Source organism: Ascaphus truei, chromosome 2 (assembly GCF_040206685.1).
Source record: "Ascaphus truei isolate aAscTru1 chromosome 2, aAscTru1.hap1, whole genome shotgun sequence".
Classification (NCBI taxonomy): Eukaryota; Metazoa; Chordata; class Amphibia; order Anura; family Ascaphidae; genus Ascaphus; species Ascaphus truei.
This window is the reverse complement of record NC_134484.1, coordinates 19,619,199-19,640,510: the sequence shown is the minus strand read 5'-3', so window position 1 is coordinate 19,640,510 and position 21,312 is coordinate 19,619,199. Positions and strand designations below refer to the sequence as shown.

The window sequence follows — 21,312 nt, the reverse complement described above, 5'->3', positions numbered from 1 at the left end:
CTCGAGACAAAACGCTTGGGACGACTGAAAAAAACGAATTTGTATAACAATGTACAGTATCGTTCAGGAGTGTTAGCAGCCGGATTAAGCGCGTTATCGATTATGCAAACAGACAGTGGCGTTCTCATCTTCGGGCGCGCATTTCAGCAGAAGTAGGACATTTTGAACACTCACTTTGAACTCACACTTTATAGTAATCCTAGAGTTTCAGATTAGATAACACATTTATAAGATACAGTACAAAGGAAAAACTTTCTCGTTTAATGAACAAGAACCTCCCGCAGTGCACCTGGTACTTGTTGTCATAATACAGTGACATCAATTAAGTTAACATCAGTTGATTGCCTACATTGTGCTTTTTATATAGCGTTAATCTACAATTGTGCAAATTTCCATGCGGAGTGAGCGGGAAATATATCAAATACTGCATGATATAAAGTGAAAGGGGTCCCTTTTTTCCTGAACAGGGTGTACAGTAGATATATAAGAAATGTATCAATTTGTGGAGAGTACAGGTAGTCCTCGCTATCCAACGTTTCACTTTACAACGAATGGCATATCCAACGCTTTACAATGCACCCTAAGGGCCGTTTTTCGACACAAGAATGCGCTATCGGACGCCGGAATGCGTTATCCAATGCTCCCCGCCACTGATTAACATGGGACTCACTTTACAACGGTGTCACTATCCAACGCTACTTCCAGAACGGATTCGGTTGGATAACCGAGGACTGCCTGTATAAGTAGTACATATTAAATACAGTATCAATTATCTACTATCCACCTATCCAAAAATGTTGAACGTGGTGTAGCCCAGGGGTGCACAAACCGGGGTGCGCAAGATTTTCTGGGGGGGGGGAGGGCGCGGCGCTTACAGAGTTCTTCCTCACAACATTTAAATAAAAAGCCGGGGGTGCGTGCGAGACCTCTGTATATCCCTTACCTTGTCTCCGGCGGCTTCTGGACGCCAAATGATGTGATGTCAAATGACGCCGCCGATGTCGGATAAGGTAAAGGGGGGGGGGGGGGCGTGGGGGGAAGCCAGAGCATGGGGGGAGAGAAGGCAGGGGGAGCAAAGAGAAAAGTTTGCACACCCCTGCTGTAGCATATTTGTTTTGACAGTCTAATCACATAGGAGATTAAAAATTAATTGTTTTCTAAGCAAGCTCTTCCACATACTAAGATACTGTAATGTATAATGTACATACCACACAATAACCAATTGCACCACTGAAGTTTCTCAGTAAGTAAAGGCACTGCCTTTGTAAACAGTTACACTGATTTGGAAGCATGTCTTTATTTATATAGCGCCATTAATGTACATAGCAGTAATACACGTGACAATCATATAAATAACAAATAATACAAATGACACATAATGGAAGAAATGCTTCAGACATAAAAGTAACATTTAGGAAAATGTGTCCCTGTTCCAAAGAGCTTACAATCTAATTGGTACTGTAGGTAGGAAGAATGTACAGAGACAGAGGGAGGGCGTTATGGTTAGTGCGTCTGCAAGGGGCCAAGCTTTATGTATCAGGTGTATAGTAGTAGCCACAGTGCAACTCATATCCTTCATTAAGCAAGTGTTTTTTAAGAAGGGTCTTCAAGGTTTAGCCAGGGTCTGGTGTTAGAAGGGCGAGAATGGCAGAGAGAAAGCGGGGCATGTAGATCAAGAGGATAGGGCAAAGTTGTAGTTCCTGACCAGGTTTTCAGGGTCTGGAGCAGAGCTGAGAGAGCAGAGGGAGGAGCGTAAAGTGGAATCAAAAGCTGGTAGGTTAATGCAGAAATGAGGGGGAGATGGAGAAGGGGACAAGTTATAGAGAGAGAAAATGAGATGAGATTATCACCAGAGAGAGGAAAGGGGGAAATGGAGAAATCAGAGAGAGAAACGTTTTTAGTGAAAACCAGGTATGGGTTGTCGCCATCCTTGTGGGTGCTGGCTGCAGTCCACTGTTGAAGGCCAAAAGAAGCGGTTAGAGAGAGAAAGCTGGAGGCCCAAGGGAGAGAGGTGTCATCAATATAGTAGTTGAAGTCCCCAAGAAGAAGAACAGGGGAGTCTGAGGAGAGAAAGAAAGAGAGCCATGTATCAAAGTGAAAGAGAAAGGCAGAAGGGGGATGAGTAGAGGTAGGTGGGCGATATATGACCACCATGTAGACAGGGAGAGGAGAGAAAATCTGGACAGTGTGAGCATCAAAGGAGGGAAAAGCAAGAGAGGGAGGAGTAGGAAGGGTTTGGTAGCGGCAGACAGAAGAGAGCAGGAGCCCCACACCTCCACCCCTGCCACAGGGCATGGAGTGTGGGAGAAAAAAAGGCCACCATAAGAGAGGGCAGCTTTCAGTGCAGACTCAGAATGAGTGAGCCAGGTCTCAGTTATAGCAAAGAGGAGCAGAGAGTGAGAGAAAAAGAAGTCATGCACAGAGAGGAACTTGATAGAAAGGGAGTGAGCATTCCAAAGGGTACAGGAGAAAGGGAGAGAGGAGCGATGGTGACGGGATGGATATGAGGTTAGAGGGGTTGACACCAGAAGGAGTAGAGGTTGCAATTGGCAAGCGAGGACGAGAGCAAGTAGAAATAAGGCAGGGACCAGGATTGGGAGAGATATCCCCAGAAGCAATGAGGAGAAGCATGGATAGAAAGAGAATGTGTGAGGATGATTTGTAGGGGTGTGTTTTAGTGCAGGGGGTATAGCTGTGTAGTGACAGAAGGCGCAGGTAAGAAAGGAAACAAAAGAAAACAGCGCACAACGCCAAATAGTGAAGCAAATTCAACAATATATTATAAAATTAAAAAGGGGGTAATATATCTGCGTACATAAAAAAAGGTTGGTAAAAGGCATGTAGTGTGTATCACACTGTTTACCACTCGGCTGTTAGCTGTAGATTCAGGTGCTTGCTTCCCTCTGCTGCTGCAGCTCAGTTGATTCTGGGGCAGGACGTCAGTCTTTTCACTCCCAAGGGGATTTCCCTTCATGCAGCCAGGTTCAGCAGCTGGTACTGGGGCTCAGTGAAATCGCTCCTGCTTCCTAGCCGATATGAAGCTGCTCCTGTACCTCGGCAGGTGTATCCTCTGCACAGAGGTTAAAACGCAGCTTGCTGCTGTCTTCACAGCAGTGGTGGATTCAATAGGGAAGTTTGAACAGTCTTACAAAGTCTCTCACAAGTGTCCAAAACAGCACACAGGATGAAATAAAAACAGGACAGGCCAACACATAGACAAAGGCCAATGTAAGCAGATATAAGGCAATAGAATGTTACATCCAACTAGTTTCGTAGAATTAACTACTTCTTCAGGGAATCAAGGAGTTCATGTCAACTGACAAGTGGTGAAGGAAGGAGAGATGGAGATATATGAATAGATTTAGAGACATCATGTGGCTGGTAGAAAGAAGTGCATACTTTGAGATGAAGTGAGGTCACAGCAAATATAAATAGTAAATACAGTATGGCTTCACAGCAATATTTTAGTGCTGATGTGTGAAGTCTGGGGTTATCCTGATGTCAGCATCTTGTGACCTTGATCATATCACATTATCTCCCTGTGCCCCAGGCATCAAAATAGAGCGTAAGCTCCATGGGGTTAGACTTGTGTCTTGAAAGTACAGTACTGCATACATTGTCATTGCTAACAACAAAAAATATTATTATGGTATTCATTATTTTTTTAAAGCATTTAAACAGAAGGTACTGTAGGATTAGTAATCAGTTTTAGGTGGGACTACCTCCTTAACCAATTCATGGCCCGAAAGACATCTTTCAGATGAGTTAGGGAAATCTATGTACAGCACTGTGTACACTGCAAGTGATATACAAGGGAAAATATTATTATTATTCGTAATTACTTACTTTTGTCCTATCATAAAGATTGACACCCAGCTCAAGGAACCTCTCAACAATGGAGAGTCGGTTTTCTCTCACTGCAACCATAAAGGGAGATAAGCCGGATTCCTGGAAGACAATAAATGAACCCAAATGTTATGTCAGGGGGTTTGTATGATCAATTATGTCCGAAGTAAGTTCGAAGTGGATTCCAATGACAAGTTCTTGTTCTCCATCCCTCCTCCTCTACCCCTAAAAGATCAACATGAAACAAACTAAAGCAATATTAATCATGGCTACACACTTCCAACATCCGAAAACTGATAACTGATAACTGAGAGACCCGCATTAGGCTCCCATTATTAAAGGTGCAATCCCATATAGCCAGCCAGTAAACAACTGTTTGGTAAAGAACTTAAAAGCGACAATCCTAGCTGCTCTTGTTTTGTTTTCTTTCATTTATTTTATTGCAGCATTGGAACAGGATGTGACCAGCAGAGCTGAACTGCATTAGGCTAGTTCGCCAGTGTCAGCTGCAGCGCTCTTTATGGCGTACTAGTGGCGACGGAGCGCTGGCCACTTCACGGCGCCGATTCAGGCAATGAGGGTGAACCAGCCGCGTGACATCATGGCCATGCCCCCGCAACGCCCCACCCCCCCTCGCCCCCATCACAAGCTTCCTCCCTGCAGCTCCAGCACAGACCGCAGAACGCGCCTTGCACTCATTCACGTGCTGCAGGCGCGCGTGCAGGAGCCGACACTGGGGCCGTAGCCTTATTACATGTAGAAAAACAAAAAGAACGATTCCTGCGCTCCTACCAATTTGCTCATCTGCTTACATAGCTGCTACTGAGTTTACACAGCAGTTACTGAGCCCCTACCAATTTTCCAATTAGTGCAGGTATAATACACCCCAGTGTCAGTCTGCACATCACCCTCCATTGAATGATGGGTGAATGTGTAAGGCTGACAGAGAGATGTATATGTGTAAGTTTTATTATATTCACACCTGGGAATTTGTGCACCCAGTTTACCTCTAAGTACAGGTAAGTATGATACTGGCTTTAGCCAGATTTTAATTGCACTACTCACATAAGCTTTATTTAACCCCTTCAGGGCTTTTACACTTTTTTCACCAGTCCATGGGACAACTAATATATATATATATATATATATATATATATATATGTAGCCCTCCTACCCCCACCCTAAGTGAGATCTAGGTGGGCAGGTGTATCTGACTACGGATCAGGGTGGTGCTGTACCTGGTTTGTAACTAGGAGAGCCGAGCTTCCGCCACGGGGAACCTGGGGCAATACAATACTATGGATAACTACGTACAATGGGTGCAGCGCCTCCACCTGCGATGGCTCCCACCAGAGAGAGGGGGAGTAGTTCCTCGCAGGACATTCAATAACCACATACAACGGAATTGATAATGACTAATACCTTTACTACCGGCATAGCATGAATACAACATCAACACATAGGCGTCACGGCGGACGCTACCGCTAACTTGCACCACGGCGGGTGCCCACACTTTAGGCGCCACGGCGGACGCTACCACCTCCCCAGAGTGATCCCACCCCGTGTCCAGTGCACCAACCCAATGTCTCGCACACCCAGAACCTGTACCAATATGTGTGTGGGACTGCGCAGTCACTATGTCTGTTGATAGGCCTTGTTGGTGCACATGAGGGTGTAGGTTACCTGCCCGGGCTCCAGCCACGGGTGCCGCTATATCACTGGGGTTGGATCCGCCGGGATATCCTCCTACGCGTGGGGTGAATTCCAGCGCGGATAATATCACCGTACAGCTCCGCACCGTCTCTACCTTAGTTAGGGTCTGTCTGCTGCCAGCAGGCCGCAGTCACGCTAGCTGGGCCTCCGTGGAGATAGTCCAGCTCCCTCTTAGCAATCCGAGCAATGGCCGTGGTACACTCCTAGCAAATATATAATGGCGCAGGGTCCCTAACCTAGGGCCTGTCCCTACAATACTCAGCTGGGATGACTCAGGGCTATCTGCGGCCTAGGGGACTTGCTGGCCTAGTGCAGAGAGTCACAGACCCCTGCACCCTACCTCCTTCCCCTAGCAGCTCCAGTCACCCACTGCCTTTCTCTGTCTGCTTTGTGCTGCCAGACTCACAGCTCTGCCTCAGACTACCGCAACAATGTTGCAGACCTCCAGGTGCCTCTTACTGACAGAGGCAGCACAGCAACAGGAACTCACTCTAACAACTAACAACACGCGCTCGCATACCAGAAGGAGGGGGCGAGTGCGCAAGGGGGGAACCTGGCTACATCCTCCCCCTGGTGAAACCATCAACGTCCCCGCTTGACCTAACCCATGCATAACAATATTATATAATAAAAATACAGTGTTAAAATACAACTTAACGATCACTCTAAACGAGATTGTACAGTTCAACAAACATATTTATAACTGAGGCTAGCTTGGCTTTAGCTTGCTGCTGAGACTCATAGTGAGGTGCCCCTAATGAATCATAAGCCACTCTAGTGGGAGGGCGTCTCACTCGCTGGCTCCTGCGAGTCTCAGTCTCCATTTCTTCATCTTGGGATAGACCATCATAGGCTTGAGGCCTAGACTCTCTGGCAGAGGGTGAACCAGTTTGGGGAAAGTCTCTTTGTAACTGAACACTGTCTCTTTGGGGCACAAAACTCGGAGTCGTAGGATCTAACGGTTGGTTACTTGGTGATAATCCTGATGAAGGTACTTGTATAGCAGGCCCATTACCCGTTGCTCCTTCGGGAGGTGCCCACCAATCTCGGTTGGATGTTCCCTCCAAAGGATCTTGAATTGTTTCATCTGTGTGCCCTGAATTCTCAGTAGACTCTTCAGGCTCACTGTCGTTTATTACTGTTTCTGTTTCGGGTTCACTTTCTCCCAGTTGTGGGATAGGTAACAAGTGGTTTCGGTGCCAGACTTTTACCCTGCCATTCACGTCACGTATGCGATAAACAGGGAGGCCCGGCATTTGGGACTCTACTTGAAAAGGCCCCTCTCTCCAGCGATCAGCTAACTTGTGCTTGCCGGGAATCCCTAAGTTGCGTAGGAGAACTGCGTCTCCCGGTTGGAGCTCTCTATAGCGTACTTTGTGGTCATACCTTCTTTTATTATTGGCATTCAGTCTAGCGGTGGCTCTTTCGGCTAACTGATAGGCACGGTGCAGACTGTCCTGGAGTCTCTGCACATATCGATAATGAGCCATGTTGGGTACCCCGTCGGTAGATACCCGTAGGCGGATGTCGATTGGCAGTCTGGCTTCTCTCCCGAACATCATGAAGTATGGGGTGTACCCTGTGGACTCGTGCCTAGTGCAATTGTAGGCATGCACCAAGGCCTCAACATGTTTACTCCATTCTCCTTTTTGGAAATCTTTCAGAGTGCCTAGCATGTCCAGCAATGTCCGATTAAATCTTTCAGGGAGCGCATCTCCCTCGGGATGGTAGGGAGTAGTCCTTGACTTTTGAATATTCAACAGTGTTAGCAACTCTTTGATCAGCTTGCTCTCAAAATCCCGTCCCTGGTCAGAGTGCATCCTGCTGGGCAGACCATAATGCACAAAATACTTCTCCCACAGCACTTTAGCCACTGTGGTAGCCTTCTGGTCCTTCGTGGGAAAGGCTTGAGCGTATCGAGTGTAGTGATCTGTCACTACTAGCACATTTCCTATACCCTTTGAATCTGGCTCTATGCACAAAAAGTCCATACAAACTAAATCCATAGGCCCGGAGCTTTTGAGATGGCCCATTGGGGCAGCACGGATGGGAAGTGTCTTCCTATGAATGCACCGTAGACATTTCCTGCAATGTTGTTCAATTGACTCCCACATTCTAGGCCAGAAGAACCGGTCTCGCACTAAACCCAAGGTCTTATCCACCCCCAAATGTCCATGATCATCATGTAGTGATCTTAAAACGAGACCTTGCATACGCCGGGGTAGAAATAGTTGTCGACGGTCAGGATGATTGTGGAATTGAACAACCCTATAGAGTAGGCCGTTATCCATCTCAAACTTATCCCATTCTCTCATGAGGAGGCTCACATCATCGGGAGGAGCCCGTTTCACCAGTGAAGAGTCATTTTTGTGCAGAGCCTCTCGGACAGCCTTAGCCGCAGGATCATGTGTCTGTGCTAGTACCAGTTCCTTCACCGTGAAGATAACGTCTTGGGTTAGACCCATGCCATCGGGGTGGCAGTAAGCTTCTGGAAGGGCTTGAGGTCGACACCCTAAAGAATCCGCTACTTGTAGCTCGGAGAATGCCACTCGATCGTTTACAATAGCAGCAGTGGAACACATAGCTCTCATTCCTGGTCCTGGAATTTCTTCCCAAGGGCCATCGTCGGCGGTCTCACCCAGTCCCGATCTCCTAGATAGAGCATCGGCCCCTATATTGAGAGGTCCAGGCTTATATTTCAAAGAAAACTGGTAATTGGCGAGGGTGGCCAACCATCTATGACCGGTCGCATCTAACTTGGCCGTGGTTTGTACATAGGTCAGCGGATTGTTGTCTGTTCGGACCTCGAAGGTGACCCCATATAGGTAGTCATGTAGTTTGTCAGATATGGCCCATTTGAGGGCGAGGAACTCCAATTTGTGAACTGGATAGTTCTTTTCACTGGGAGTCAAACTTCTACTTGCATATGCCACAGGACGAAGCCCAGTGGGGTACTTCTGGTGTAGCACGGCTCCCAGTCCGTGGAGGCTGGCATCCACGTGCAGAATGTAAGGCTTCTCCGGGTCAGCATAGGCTAGAACGGGAGCCTCGGTTAGACTATTCTTCAGCCCCTTAAATGCTTCTTCACAAGCGGATGTCCACCGATCCCCGAAGGTGGTCCTTGGGGTGGTCTTCTTCTGCTTGGGTTCCTCTGGATAGACCTTCAGCAGATTGTTCAGCACAGCCGCCTTCTTGGAGTATCCGTCCACAAACCGTCTGTAGTATCCACAGAACCCGAGAAATGACCTCAGCTCCATCACATTCTCTGGTCTTGGCCAATTCACCACCGCCTCCACCTTGGCCGGGTCGGTGGCCACTCCATCTGCGGACACTATATGACCCACATAAGTGACCGATGTTCGACAGAAGCGGCACTTATCCAAGGAGAGCTTCAGGCCTTCTTTCCCTAAGCGATCCAGCACTTTCATCAGTCTAGTCTCATGTTCTTCGAGTGTGGTTCCGAACACAATTATGTCGTCTAGGTATACCAGACACTCACGAGGACACATATCTCCAATCGTCTTCTCCATAAGCCATTGGAATGTGGCTGGAGCACCGCAGATACCTTGGGGCATCCGGGTGAACTGATAAAATCCCAGAGGACAGACGAACGCCGTCTTCTCTTGATCAGCTGGGCTCATTGGAACCTGGTAATACCCAGATCGAAGGTCCAACACGCTAAACCACTGGCTTCCGGACAGTGCGCTGAGGATCTCCTCTATTCGTGGTAGCGTGTATTGGTCAGGCACAGTACGTCTGTTCAATGTTCTGTAGTCCACGCACAATCGAACAGACCCATTTTTCTTTCGTACCACCACAATCAGTGAGGCATATGGACTTCGAGATTCGGTCACAATACCGGCCGTTTCCATCTCGTTCAGGACACCACGCACATCCTCCACATCTCTGGGAGCTATACGGCGAGACCTTTCCCTAAATAGCGTGTCATCATTCAGACGAATCGTGTGTTGAGCGTTTCTGCTGCATCCCACGTCCATCTCACTAGTAGAGAACACATCTCGTCTCTCTCTCAACTGAGCACGTAGCTTCTGCTTCCATTCTTCCTCCAGGGGAGACTCTCCGAAGTCGAATTGTAGTGCCTCGGGCTCTTCTCCCACACGGGCAGTGTGAACGGTCACTGTGTCATCCACAGGATCCACAGGATAAATTCTACCCAGCCTTTGTCCTACTTCAAGCGGCACGGTATGTAGAGACATGTTCTGGATAGACACGGTAATCTTCCTGGGGACATTAGATGGCCAATCCCGTACTTCAGGTATCATTCCGTATCCCCAATGACTCTCAGACTCGGGAAGAGTCTCCAGCGAAAAGTATCTGTTGTTTTCGTGCCGACTGGGGTACTTGATCAGCGCGGTCACATGCCTCACTCCCCCTGGTGGAATCTCCAATAACCCTCACTCTTGATTATTCAATAACCCTCACTCTTCTTCATATGCCACTCTATAGCATTCTTCCCGTAGGCCAGGGGCTATTTTCAGGGATGACAATGGTAGCTCGCCGGCTTCCTGCAGGAATGAGCGAATCACAGACCTCACAATATCTGCATTCGTGCCCAATATGATGGGGGCACTGGGATGTTCTCGAGCCTCCGGGCAGACCAAGGCTTCCACCAGCATGGGATGTGACTTGTTAGTGTTCAACTGCAAGATATCCAGCTTGACCGCCACTATTCCGTCTATGGGGTAATCATCTTTACTCAGTCCCCACAACTTCATCTTTTCGGCTGACTGCAAAGGAAGATGGCTGAGGTGCTGGTCGTAGAATGGACGGTAGATGATGGTCACTTGTGACCCAGTGTCCAGAAGTGCTGAAGAGTAGATCCCCTCCACGACGACTCTTATTACAGCGGTGGGCCCTACTCGGCAGTAAGCATCTGGTTGGGGCGTCTCCTCTATTGGAGGCCTCCCCGACTCTTCGGCAACATCCTCGGGTACGGTTGATAAGGACGAGATTGCCTTCCGCACGGTTACGGTGTAGGTCTGGGCCTTAGTGGGTCTCTTGGGGTGCGAATAGCTCCTTGCAACATGGCCCTTCTCGCCACAGTTGAAGCAATGGAAGTCTGGGCGGGGACCCGGACTGTCAGGCGACCTAGGAGCGGACCCAGGCACCTCCGGGGTGGCCGTATCCTTACCGCTCTTGCTTCCCTTTGCTTTGGGCACTGTTGCTTCCTTGGTCTCCTCCTTGCGAGGGTCTTTGGCCTTCTTGGGCATATGCAACCTAGTATAGGCCTCATGACTCTTCACCTCATCCAGTAGGTCTTCTAGAGTAGGGGGGTCCCCCTTTTGTAGCGCGCATCTGATCATTACTACGATATGGTGAGTGGGTATGGCTCCCCGCAGGAATTGAGTGCGCCTATACTCATTCACTTCTGAGGCCTTGATGACTTGGCGGGAACGTAGATCCCACAAGAGCAATTGGATCCATTGTATGAACTCTGATAGGTCTTCCCCCTCTTTCTGGCGGAGATTGTAATACTTAGTCCATAACTCACTCACATCATCTTCCTTACCGTATACTCGGGTAAGAGACTCCATCATCTGGTGTGCGGTAACCTCAGTATGCTGATCTTTATACATCTTGATGGTAGTGGACGCAGGCGGGCGCAGGCACTCCATGATTCATTGTCTTTTCACCTCATCAGGACAGGTCCACTCTTCCAGTACCTGTGAAGCATATTCCTTCCACACATCAAAAGCCTCTTCACCGGTGGGGGTAGGTTTTACCCCTGAAAAGAGTTTTAACTTGCGGTATGGCTGAGAAGAAAGGGATTCGTGCTTGGGCCCACCCAGTTGTTGGATGGCCTGGGCTAGTAATTGGATTTCTCCCATTCTACTGGGGCTGAGGTTGGGACTGGAGCTCCGTCTGCTGGAGCAACAATTAGCACAGGATAATACACTGGCCTCATCCCCGCATATACTTTCGGGTGGGGACGGGGACATGCACATACTAGTCTCTAGCAAGTCTGTAATGGGGCTACAGGGTTCGGGTTTTATCGGCATTTCAGGATATATAACAGGACACCCTGAGCTGAGGGCCCCGTGGAACCGCAAGTTGGATGGGCCTTGCTCTGGCGACAATTCACATCCCCCAGTGATTAATACGGTGCACCATGACCCGTCTGGGTCGGAGCGGCGACCCAAGATTCTGGCATCTTCTAAGCCTGGATACTGCATTAGGATTAAACATAGTTCATAGGATGAGGCATTGGCGGGAACTTGTCCTACAGCAAGGGTTTGTGAGGGCGGGACTTGCCTTTTTACCGCCCACGCGTACACCTCTTGGCTGGAAGGTAACGTGTAACCTAACGACATTTTCACTGAGTTCGGGCACCCCAGGTCTGAATCTCAGCAGCGCCTCCAAATGTAGCCCTCCTACCCCCACCCTAAGTGAGATCTAGGTGGGCAGGTGTATCTGACTACGGACTAGGGTGGTGCTGTACCTGGTTTGTAACTAGGAGAGCCGAGCTTCCGCCACGGGGAACCTGGGGCAATACAATACTATGGATAACTACGTACAATGGGTGCAGCACCTCCACCTGCGATGGCTCCCACCAGAGGGGGAGTAGTTCCTCGCAGGACATTCAATAACCACATACAACGGAATTGATAATGACTAATACCTTTACTACCGGCATAGCATGAATACAACATCAACACATAGGCGTCACGGCGGACGCTACCACCTCCCCAGAGTGATCCCACCCCGTGTCCAGTGCTCCAACCCAATGTCTCGCACACCCAGAACCTGTACCAATATGTGTGTGGGACTGCGCAGTCACTATGTCTGTTGATAGGCCTTGTTGGTGCACATGAGGGTGTAGGTTACCTGCCCGGGCTCCAGCCACGGGTGCCGCTATATCACTGGGGTTGGATCCGCCGGGATATGCTCCTACGCGTGGGGTGAATTCCAGCGCGGATAATATCACCATACAGCTCCGCACCGTCTCTACCTTAGTTAGGGTCTGTCTGCTGCCAGCAGGCCGCAGTCACGCTAGCTGGGCCTCCGTGGAGATAGTCCAGCTCCCTCTTAGCAATCCGAGCAATGGCCGTGATACACTCCTAGCAAATATATAATGGGGCAGGGTCCCTAACCTAGGGCCTGTCCCTACAATACTCAGCTGGGATGACTCAGGGCTATCTGCGGCCTAGGGGACTTGCTGGCCTAGTGCAGAGAGTCACAGACCCCTGCACCCTACCTCCTTCCCCTAGCAGCTCCAGTCACCCACTGCCTTTCTCTGTCTGCTTTGTGCTGCCAGACTCACAGCTCTGCCTCAGACTACCGCAACAATGTTGCAGACCTCCAGGTGCCTCTTACTGACAGAGGCAGCACAGCAACAGGAACTCACTCTAACAACTAACAACGCGCGCTCGCATACCAGAAGGAGGGGGCGAGTGCGCAAGGGGGGAACCTGGCTACATATATATATATATATATATATATATATATATATATATATATATATATATAGTGTAGGTACCCGTTTATGCAGCTTACAAATGCTTTGGCCAAAGGGTTTAACAAAATACTCTTTTTCATGAGAATATTTTATTTTAGCCTAATTGGTAGGAGCGCAGGAATCGTTCTTTTTGTTATACAATAAAATACAATACAATAATACAATACCAAAGAGGACAGAGTATCAGATGTAACTTTTATTCCAGTCATCATCAATTAGTATGGTTTAGTACAGTGTTCCCCAACTCCAATCCTCATGGAACCCCAACAGGTCAGGTCTTACAGATATCCCTGCTTCAGAACAGGTGGCTCAGTCAAAATGACTGAGCCGCTGATTGGCTCACCTGTGCTGGAGCAGGGATATCCTTAAGACCTGACCTGTTGGGGTTCCCTGAGGACTTGAGTTGGGGAACACTGGTTTAGTATAAAGACATTCATACCATACAAAAACGTAGGTTTTAGATATATGAAGGGATGCTCTTTAATACCTGTATTAGTGACGTTACAAATTGTTTTGAGGGGAATTATGCCTTTTGCAGATGACACAAGATCAGCAACAGGGTTATTTACTGGGGGGGAGAGGAAGGGGGAGATAGACAACATGACATTCTCGCTATGCACCATCCAGACTCTTGCGTTCTGCTCAAGGATATCATCTCTCTACCCCATTTGTATCTAAAGCCCTCTCCCGCCTTAAACCTTTCTCACTGACTGCCCCACAACTCTGGAATGCCCTTCCCCTCAAACCCTGACTGGCACCCTCTCTATCCACCTTTAAGACCCACCTTATAACACACCTGCTAAACGAAGCATATGAGTAGCTCTGTGGCTGATACTATACACCTGATACATAAAGCTTGGCCTCTTGCAGACACACTTACCAGAACTCCCTCCTACTGTGTCTGTACGTTCTTCCTACCTACCAATTAGATTGTAAGCTCTTCGGAGCAGGGACTCCTTTTCCAAATGTTACTTTATGTCTGAAGAACTTATTCCCATGATCTGTTATTTGTATTATTTGTTATTTATATGATTGCCACGTATATTACTACTGTGGAGTGCTATTTACATTAATGGCGCTATATAAATAAAGACATACATACAGACTAATGATTTTAGGTAGGTTAGAGGAATAGTCAAGAGTGTGGCAACTACAATTTATTGCCAACTAGTGCAAAATAACGCATTTGGGTGACAAAAATCCTAAAGCAGAATACAGGATTAATGGTACTATCAGGATAGGAACCTGGAGGTCATTATTTCAGCAGACTTACAAGTAGGCAAGCAATATAACAAAGCAATGCTGAAATCCAGCAGGATGTTAGGTTGTACAATATAGGGAGAGGTTTAGCAGCATAAAGAGAGGATGGTGATGCCACTTTAGATTACTGTGTTCAGTTCTGGAGACCATGCCTCTGGAAGGACATGGTGTATGATCTACAGCATAAGACTTACCAGGAAAGACTACATGACCTTAATATGTACAGCTTACAGGATAGGAGGGAGAGCGGGATATAATAGGGGCTATCAAATATATAAAGGGGGTTCAACAAAGTACAAGAGGGAAGCATATTTCAGAGAACGGGTAGTGCTAGATCCACTGGCCATGCTCTAATACTGGAGGGTGGCATGGTGAGGGGAGATAAGGAAGTACTTCAAGGAAAGGGTGGTGGATAGGTGGAATAGATTCCCAGCAGAGGTGGTAGGGGCTAATACAGTCAGGGAAATTATAGATGCTTGGGGTACACATAAGGATATCCTAAATATGAAAGAAAGCAAAGTATCAAATAGGGTCTGAGGTTTTACAGCAGATCAAAATGGGACAAGACGGTGGGCCGAGTGATTCTTATCTGCCGTCAATGTTTCTATGTAATCCCCAGCGTGAGGGGATTCTGCGCTCAGGTTCCCGCAGCGTTCCCCAGCAGCGAGGAAAATAAGTCAGGCTACAACCTACTGTATGGAAAGACAAAGTACCAACATCGTATTCTCCTTTATATATATATAATCCTAATTGTGTACATTCCTGTCAAATACTATTCAATCTAAGAGTAATATTCATTTCAAACCATTTTGTGCAGGCTCTCCCTAATGTTGCTAATTTTCCCAGTAATGCCTTATAACCCAATCCAAACGCACATCAGCCCTGCAAACACGGCAGCATTCTTCCGTCATTTTTATATGGCTCGTTTATACAGCCGCTGACAAAATCAGCAGGCACTATGCAGAATATTGTCTTGAAATTGTAGCTTAAAAACGCTATAAACTATGAAACAAATGGTAGTTATGGTGGGACAGGTGCTACACTCCTGCATGTCTTTTGCTTTATGCTAACTCCAATATGTATTGCTTCGACTGGATCTTTAAAGCAGGATGAGCACCTTCTCGGCTTAGAAGAAGAAGAATGGTGGAGCACAGTCGGAGATAATACACAGGGGGCTAGTAACTAAGCTCCATGAAAAGTTTATTGGCACACGTGGTACAGGGTAAAACACACTCTTACGCGTTTCACGCCGGGTTGCTCTTTATCATCCGGTGTGAAACGCGTAAGAGTGTGTTTTACCCTGTACCACATGTGCCCATAAACTTACTAGCCTTCTGTGTATTATCTCCGACTGTGCACCCCATTCTTCTTCTTCGGCACGGGCGCCGACACAATAAACGCAGCCTTACCGTGTACCATTCCAAAGCCTGAAGTCATTGTCAGTGACACCTCTATCTGTGGAGCCAGTGGCAGTTTTTACATTTCCATGGGGAAAATACTATACCAGAAAGGGATTATGATAAAAAAAAAAATTGGGGGGGAGGGGGGAGAGGGGAGAGGGGAAGGGGGCGGATTGAAAGAGGGTATTTCCTCATCTTAAACCACATTCCCAATGTTAGCTCTATCACCTACAGGTGCTGACATAGAGATTTGTATTATGTCATGCGAGAGTAAGAATAGAAATCAGGTACATTTGGGATTTCACAGAGGGTATCTTTGACCCAGTTTCTAAATGCAGTCTCCCCTATTAGTTTCAGAAGGAGGCACCCCAGTATAACCTTTACAAGTGTTGGGATAGGCTCGTAGACTCTCCCCTCCTATTGTGTAACAGTTACATTATGCAGCATCACAGCGTGACATTCTGGTCAAAAAGTGCTGCCAGCACTCGCAGGGTTAAAAATGTATTGTAGTAACACTACAGCCTTAAAAATGTAGTGTGACTTTGCAGACCCCCAGCCTGCTTCTCCTATGCATGGAGAAATACTAATGCTGTGCTAATAGTTGATATTATTTTTATACTGTAACAGCTTTCTATACTAGCTAACAATTTAGTATAACATTTGCTAGTTTTATTTTTATTTTTAATTTAACCATTTCGAAAAGTTATGAGGAAACAATACAATGATTGTCTCTTGAATTGTCAGACATTATCTTTTTTTCCCTCAGGGAACCTTTCGTAACCTCCTGCATTCCACAGAAACACAGGTTGAAAATATATATTTTTATTTCTTTCTTTCTTTTATTTATAAAATATTTTACCAGGAAGTAATACATTGAGAGTTACCTCTCGTTTTCAAGTATGTCCTGGGCACAGAGTAAAACAAATATTTATATGAAAGCTTCACCTCCATGATTCTGCACAAGCCATAAATATTCACTTCTATTTGTTATGCATTGGCAAGGATCAATATATATGGGCGTGCAATGCATTGTTGAATAAAGCAACATGTTGCATGGGCTTCTTGCCCTGAAACGAATTACAATAGGATTCCGCGGAGCTCGCAAAAGGTGCTAAGCTTAATGCAATGGGAAATGGCTAGACTCCAAGGACCAAAAAAAATTATATTCTTCAGGTCCGATTACAATAACTGAATGGGTCAATTTTTCCCTCACCCTATCTATTGTCAGCCTCCCAGCACAATAGCCGTCTGTTCCAGGAATCTTTGCCCCTGTGCATTCCGCGTCCAGCACACACCGTATGAATAAAAAACATTTTCGATCAGTGGTTGGTTGAACAGTGTTTACCTAACAACAAAATTGATGTTAAACCGCCGGTCATATTTGCTGTCAGCACAGTTACGTTTACAACAAAAGACAGAAAAGCCCAATGCTACATCCAATATGACAAAAATATACAGTGAGATACTTATATATTCTCGTGAAAAGGGGTAATTTAGTTAAACCCTTTGGCCAAAGCATTATAGGCCTGCAAGCCACATCAAGGCATGACCATTGGTCATGGTCCTAACACTACCTGATTAAAATTCTCATTTACCTCTATTTGGGGGGATCAGGTAGTGTTAGGGCCTGCTAATGGTCATGTTTTGATGTGGCTTGCCTGCTTATAACGCTTTGGCCAAAGGGTTTAACTAAATGATCCGTTTTCAAGAGAATATCTAAGTATTTCACTGTGTAATTTTGTCATATTTGATGTAGCATTGGGCTTCTTCGTGTTTTGTTGTATACATTTGGCCACACTCTGTAGCCCTCCTTTTGGACACATATATTATGTTGTGGGTTTTGGGGTTTCTTGAGCTTGCTGGGATTTTGTGTGTTTATTAGCCCAGTTATGTTAACATACATGCAAAGGAGTATGTCAAATATTGTTATCATTTATTTATAAAGCGCCAACATATTCCGCAGTGCGGTACAATGGGAGTACAGAGTTATGTATGTCACATACAAATGAGGACGGACATGTACAAACATATACAAAGAGGTAATGTTTGCCCCGGACATTAGAGATCACATATACTGTATGCGTCAACTAATAACTGTACACTGAACACAAAAGGCTTGCAATTCAATTAATATTACTGTATGTTATTACGGATGCAAATTCTGAGTCTGAATCTGAAATTGAAAAGTTTTAGGGCTTCTTCCTTACCTGCAGTCCTGTTTTTGCTGCTACTTGAGTTGGAGTTTACAGCTTTGAGATTTTTCGAGCATTCTGAAACCTGTAGACTTTTTAATTAACATACTGGACACCTAACATATACATATATATTTAGGCACTGTACCGTGTATGAGTCTCACTGGATGTGCTAAAACTGAGCTTTGTCTATGTTTTATGTTCTGTCTCTGGTTTTAAATATATATTGCCATGCTCAGTAGCACTCCTCTGTGACACTCATATGCTTATATATATATGTTGTGGTTATTTTGGGGGTTTAATAGGAGCTTGTTAGGTGTCCAGTATGTTTTACAATTCTTGTCCAGCTAGTCATGGCTGATTGGAGGGTGGCAACCTCCTTCCTAATTGAAGCTCACCCCCTCCCACATTTAAATGGTTATGGGCTCACTCCATAGCATCTTCCACTCAGGGGAACTTGCCTGCTTGCAGTTTGGCTGTGACATCTCTAATACAGAGTGCTTTTCCTGGTAATGTACAGGTTAATAAAAGCTTCAGTCAGAACTTAGAACTTTGCAACTAATATTGACAGATTTACAATAAATCATTCTTCCTGTTATTACACAGGTTATTAAGAATTTATATTAGCGTTAGGAACCCCTGAAATGTGGTCTGCCGTGCCGTTGGCTCAGGGGCTTACAACAATTTTGGCCAAAAATGTCAAACTAAAAGACCATTTTACTTATTAGATATTTATACATATATATTTAGGCACTGTACCGTGTATGAGTCTCACTGGATGTGCTAAAACTGAGCTTTGTCTGTGTTTTATGTTCTGTCTCTGGTTTTAAAGACTTTTTAATTAAGTAATAAACCCGCAGGACAGAGGTATGCCATTAAAGCCCAGGATGGTGGAGGTTACCGCGGGCATTTAACCAACCCTGGCATTAATGGCCACATCATACCATGTCCGGAAGGAATTATTACTATTATAGGCAACATTTTGTCATTTGTTATAATACAAAAATTACCAAAGCTCTACTCCCCCTCTCTTGTTCTACAAATGGCACACGGCAGACATCTCCATTTCTCTACCAATGGCATAACCCCAGTCACACTCAATCAGACAACCAAAAAAGCCACCACACGCAACTCCTTCAGACGGCTCTCAATCACCCATCCCAGCTCCTCCGAATAGCTCTCTTTCACCTATCCCTTGCGAATTACTCTCTACCACCCATCCCCAGCTCCTCCAAATGGCTCTCTACCACTCATCCCCAGCTCCTCCAAATGGCTCTCTACCACTCACCCCCAGCTCCTCCAAATGGCTCTCTACTACTCATCCCCAGCTCCTCCAAATGGCTCCCTACCACTCACCCCCAGCTCCTTCAAATGGCTCTCTACCACTCATCCCCAACTCCTCCAAATGACTTTCTCCCTTTAGCCCCCTGCCCTGTGGATGGCTCTTTCTCTCCTGCTCCTCCAGTTGAGTGTCTCTCTGTCACCCACCGCTCGCCCCTCACCTCTTCCGGATTGCTCTCTCTCCTGCCCACCCTCTGTTCTTCTGGGTGGCTACCTCCTGTCCTTCCTCCGCCCGGCCCCTGCGCTCCTCAGGATGGCTCTCTCGTGCCTAACCCCCATTTTTCAGTACCCCCCCCCCCCCCCCACTCACACCAGCAAGAAGTTGCTCAACACAAGGTGAGTAACAAAAAGGGAAAAGCCTTCTCTCTGCCGTAGCAAAGTGATACAATTTCCAGACATTACTAACTGTTAATGCACAGATTTAAAAAAATACCAGAAACCTCAAACTATTTATGTTCAACATAAAATAAACTGTTAGCAGGTTTCTCCCGTAGCATAAGTGGTTATTCTCAGAAGCCACATACAGGTTACAGCCAAACGGTAGAACAACGCGACATAATCGCTACGTTAATCCATTTAGTAAAAGGTTAGTTACATCACCCACTTGATCAGTTTCCAAGGTGCCAAGATCCCCTCTCTCGATGCCTTTAAGCGTTTGCTCCAGTGTTATCCAGTCCCCTCTGCTGGCCAGCTGCACGATTTTACTGCCACAATCCAAATTATTGCTGGAATTCCTCTCCAGTTCTGACATCTTCTGGATTTTTTATTTTTTTTACCCTTGTTTTTTTTGTAAAGTATTTTACCCAATTCACCCAGTTGTCCTGGTGGAAAGTGAGATCATGCTGAATTATTGTTCTATACAGTATATATATTTTTGCCCGTCTCTCACTTAAGCTGTTTGCCTGTGTGATTGATGTCAATTCTATCTCCCTCTCTCTTAGTAGGAGGTAGAAACAGCTTTTTTTTTTCTCACTCTATTTACACAGACGTCCAATCAGTGGGGACACATCAGCCCTGGCTCTGGCTAGACTTTTCTAACTCCTCCTTTGTATCCCTGTTTCCTTGGCATCAGCTTCTTGTAATGGGGGGTGGAGGCAATTTGGCATTTTCTTGCACTTTGAAAGGATTTTCTCTTCAGATTCAAAAGGTTAACTCTTGAATATAAAGGAGTTTTCAAACACATTCTTAAGAAATATACCCTACTTAAAATACACTGATGTCTTCATTTTTTCATTTAAAAAATGAGTTTAATTTTATAGCAAAAGAAGAAAATTCACATTGAGATATGACATGCACAATTTGCATTTGAAAGAGAACTAAGAGAAATAGATAGTTTGATACTTTATTGGACCAACAACAAGTTTGTTACTAGTATTCTGTACAAGCATTCCAATATCACTGGTTTCTTTTCTTCAGGCATCATCTTCATACCCAACATGAAGTAGAAATGCAATACAATATGTCTAGTAATGGAACGTTGTGTGAACTAAACAAACCGGTTTAAAAAAAAAAAAGATTAATATTTAGAACATTTTTTGCTGTGATTAGATCACACAGTATTAGGCTCATGTACGAAACTGGTTGCTATGTATTAGAAACAATGTTTTTGTGAGTTACAGTAGAAAGGTGTGTGTGTGTGTGTGTGATTTGCCAAAATGTAATTTGTTTGGTTTTAGTATTGAAAAACGATGAAACTGCTCGGGTTATCTGACTCTGATTTCATGGTCTCCTTAAGCAAATGTAACCATACTTAAAGCAAAAAATTTGACCGATTTGGAAATGAAGTACAAATCCCTTTACTTCCCTTTACTTCTCGGTCTGGGGGAGTGTTTGTCAATGAAGTGTTTTCTTTAACCTTAGCCTGTCCAGATCAGTTAGCCAATAAAGGTAACTCAACATGTCTGCACAAATACTACTTCTTTATAATTTACTGGAGAGGTGTTGAGGTGGGACTAAAGAAGCCAAAAATAGAAGATCAATGCACATACAAAATCATTAATCTGAACTTGACATTCCACTGTATAATTTTTTTTACTGCTTATATCATGCTGCATAAAGACATGCACTTTTTCTGTTATTTCTC

The 21,312-nt window shown here is 45.7% G+C and overlaps 1 protein-coding gene across 1 annotated transcript in view; it reads right to left on the bottom strand.

Moving 5' to 3' along the window:
* LOC142476069 (uncharacterized) overlaps window positions 1-20,132 on the bottom strand; it is a 166,995-nt gene extending 146,863 nt beyond the window's left edge. Inside the window, exons 1-2 of the mRNA XM_075581639.1 lie at window positions 19,834-20,132; window positions 3,847-3,948 (exon numbers count right to left, since the gene is read on the bottom strand). Of these exons, the coding sequence (XP_075437754.1) occupies window positions 3,847-3,948; window positions 19,834-19,980 (249 nt within the window). The 5' untranslated portion in view covers window positions 19,981-20,132. The remainder of the gene's footprint in view (window positions 1-3,846; window positions 3,949-19,833) is intronic.
* Between the last annotated feature and the right edge of the window lie 1,180 nt (window positions 20,133-21,312).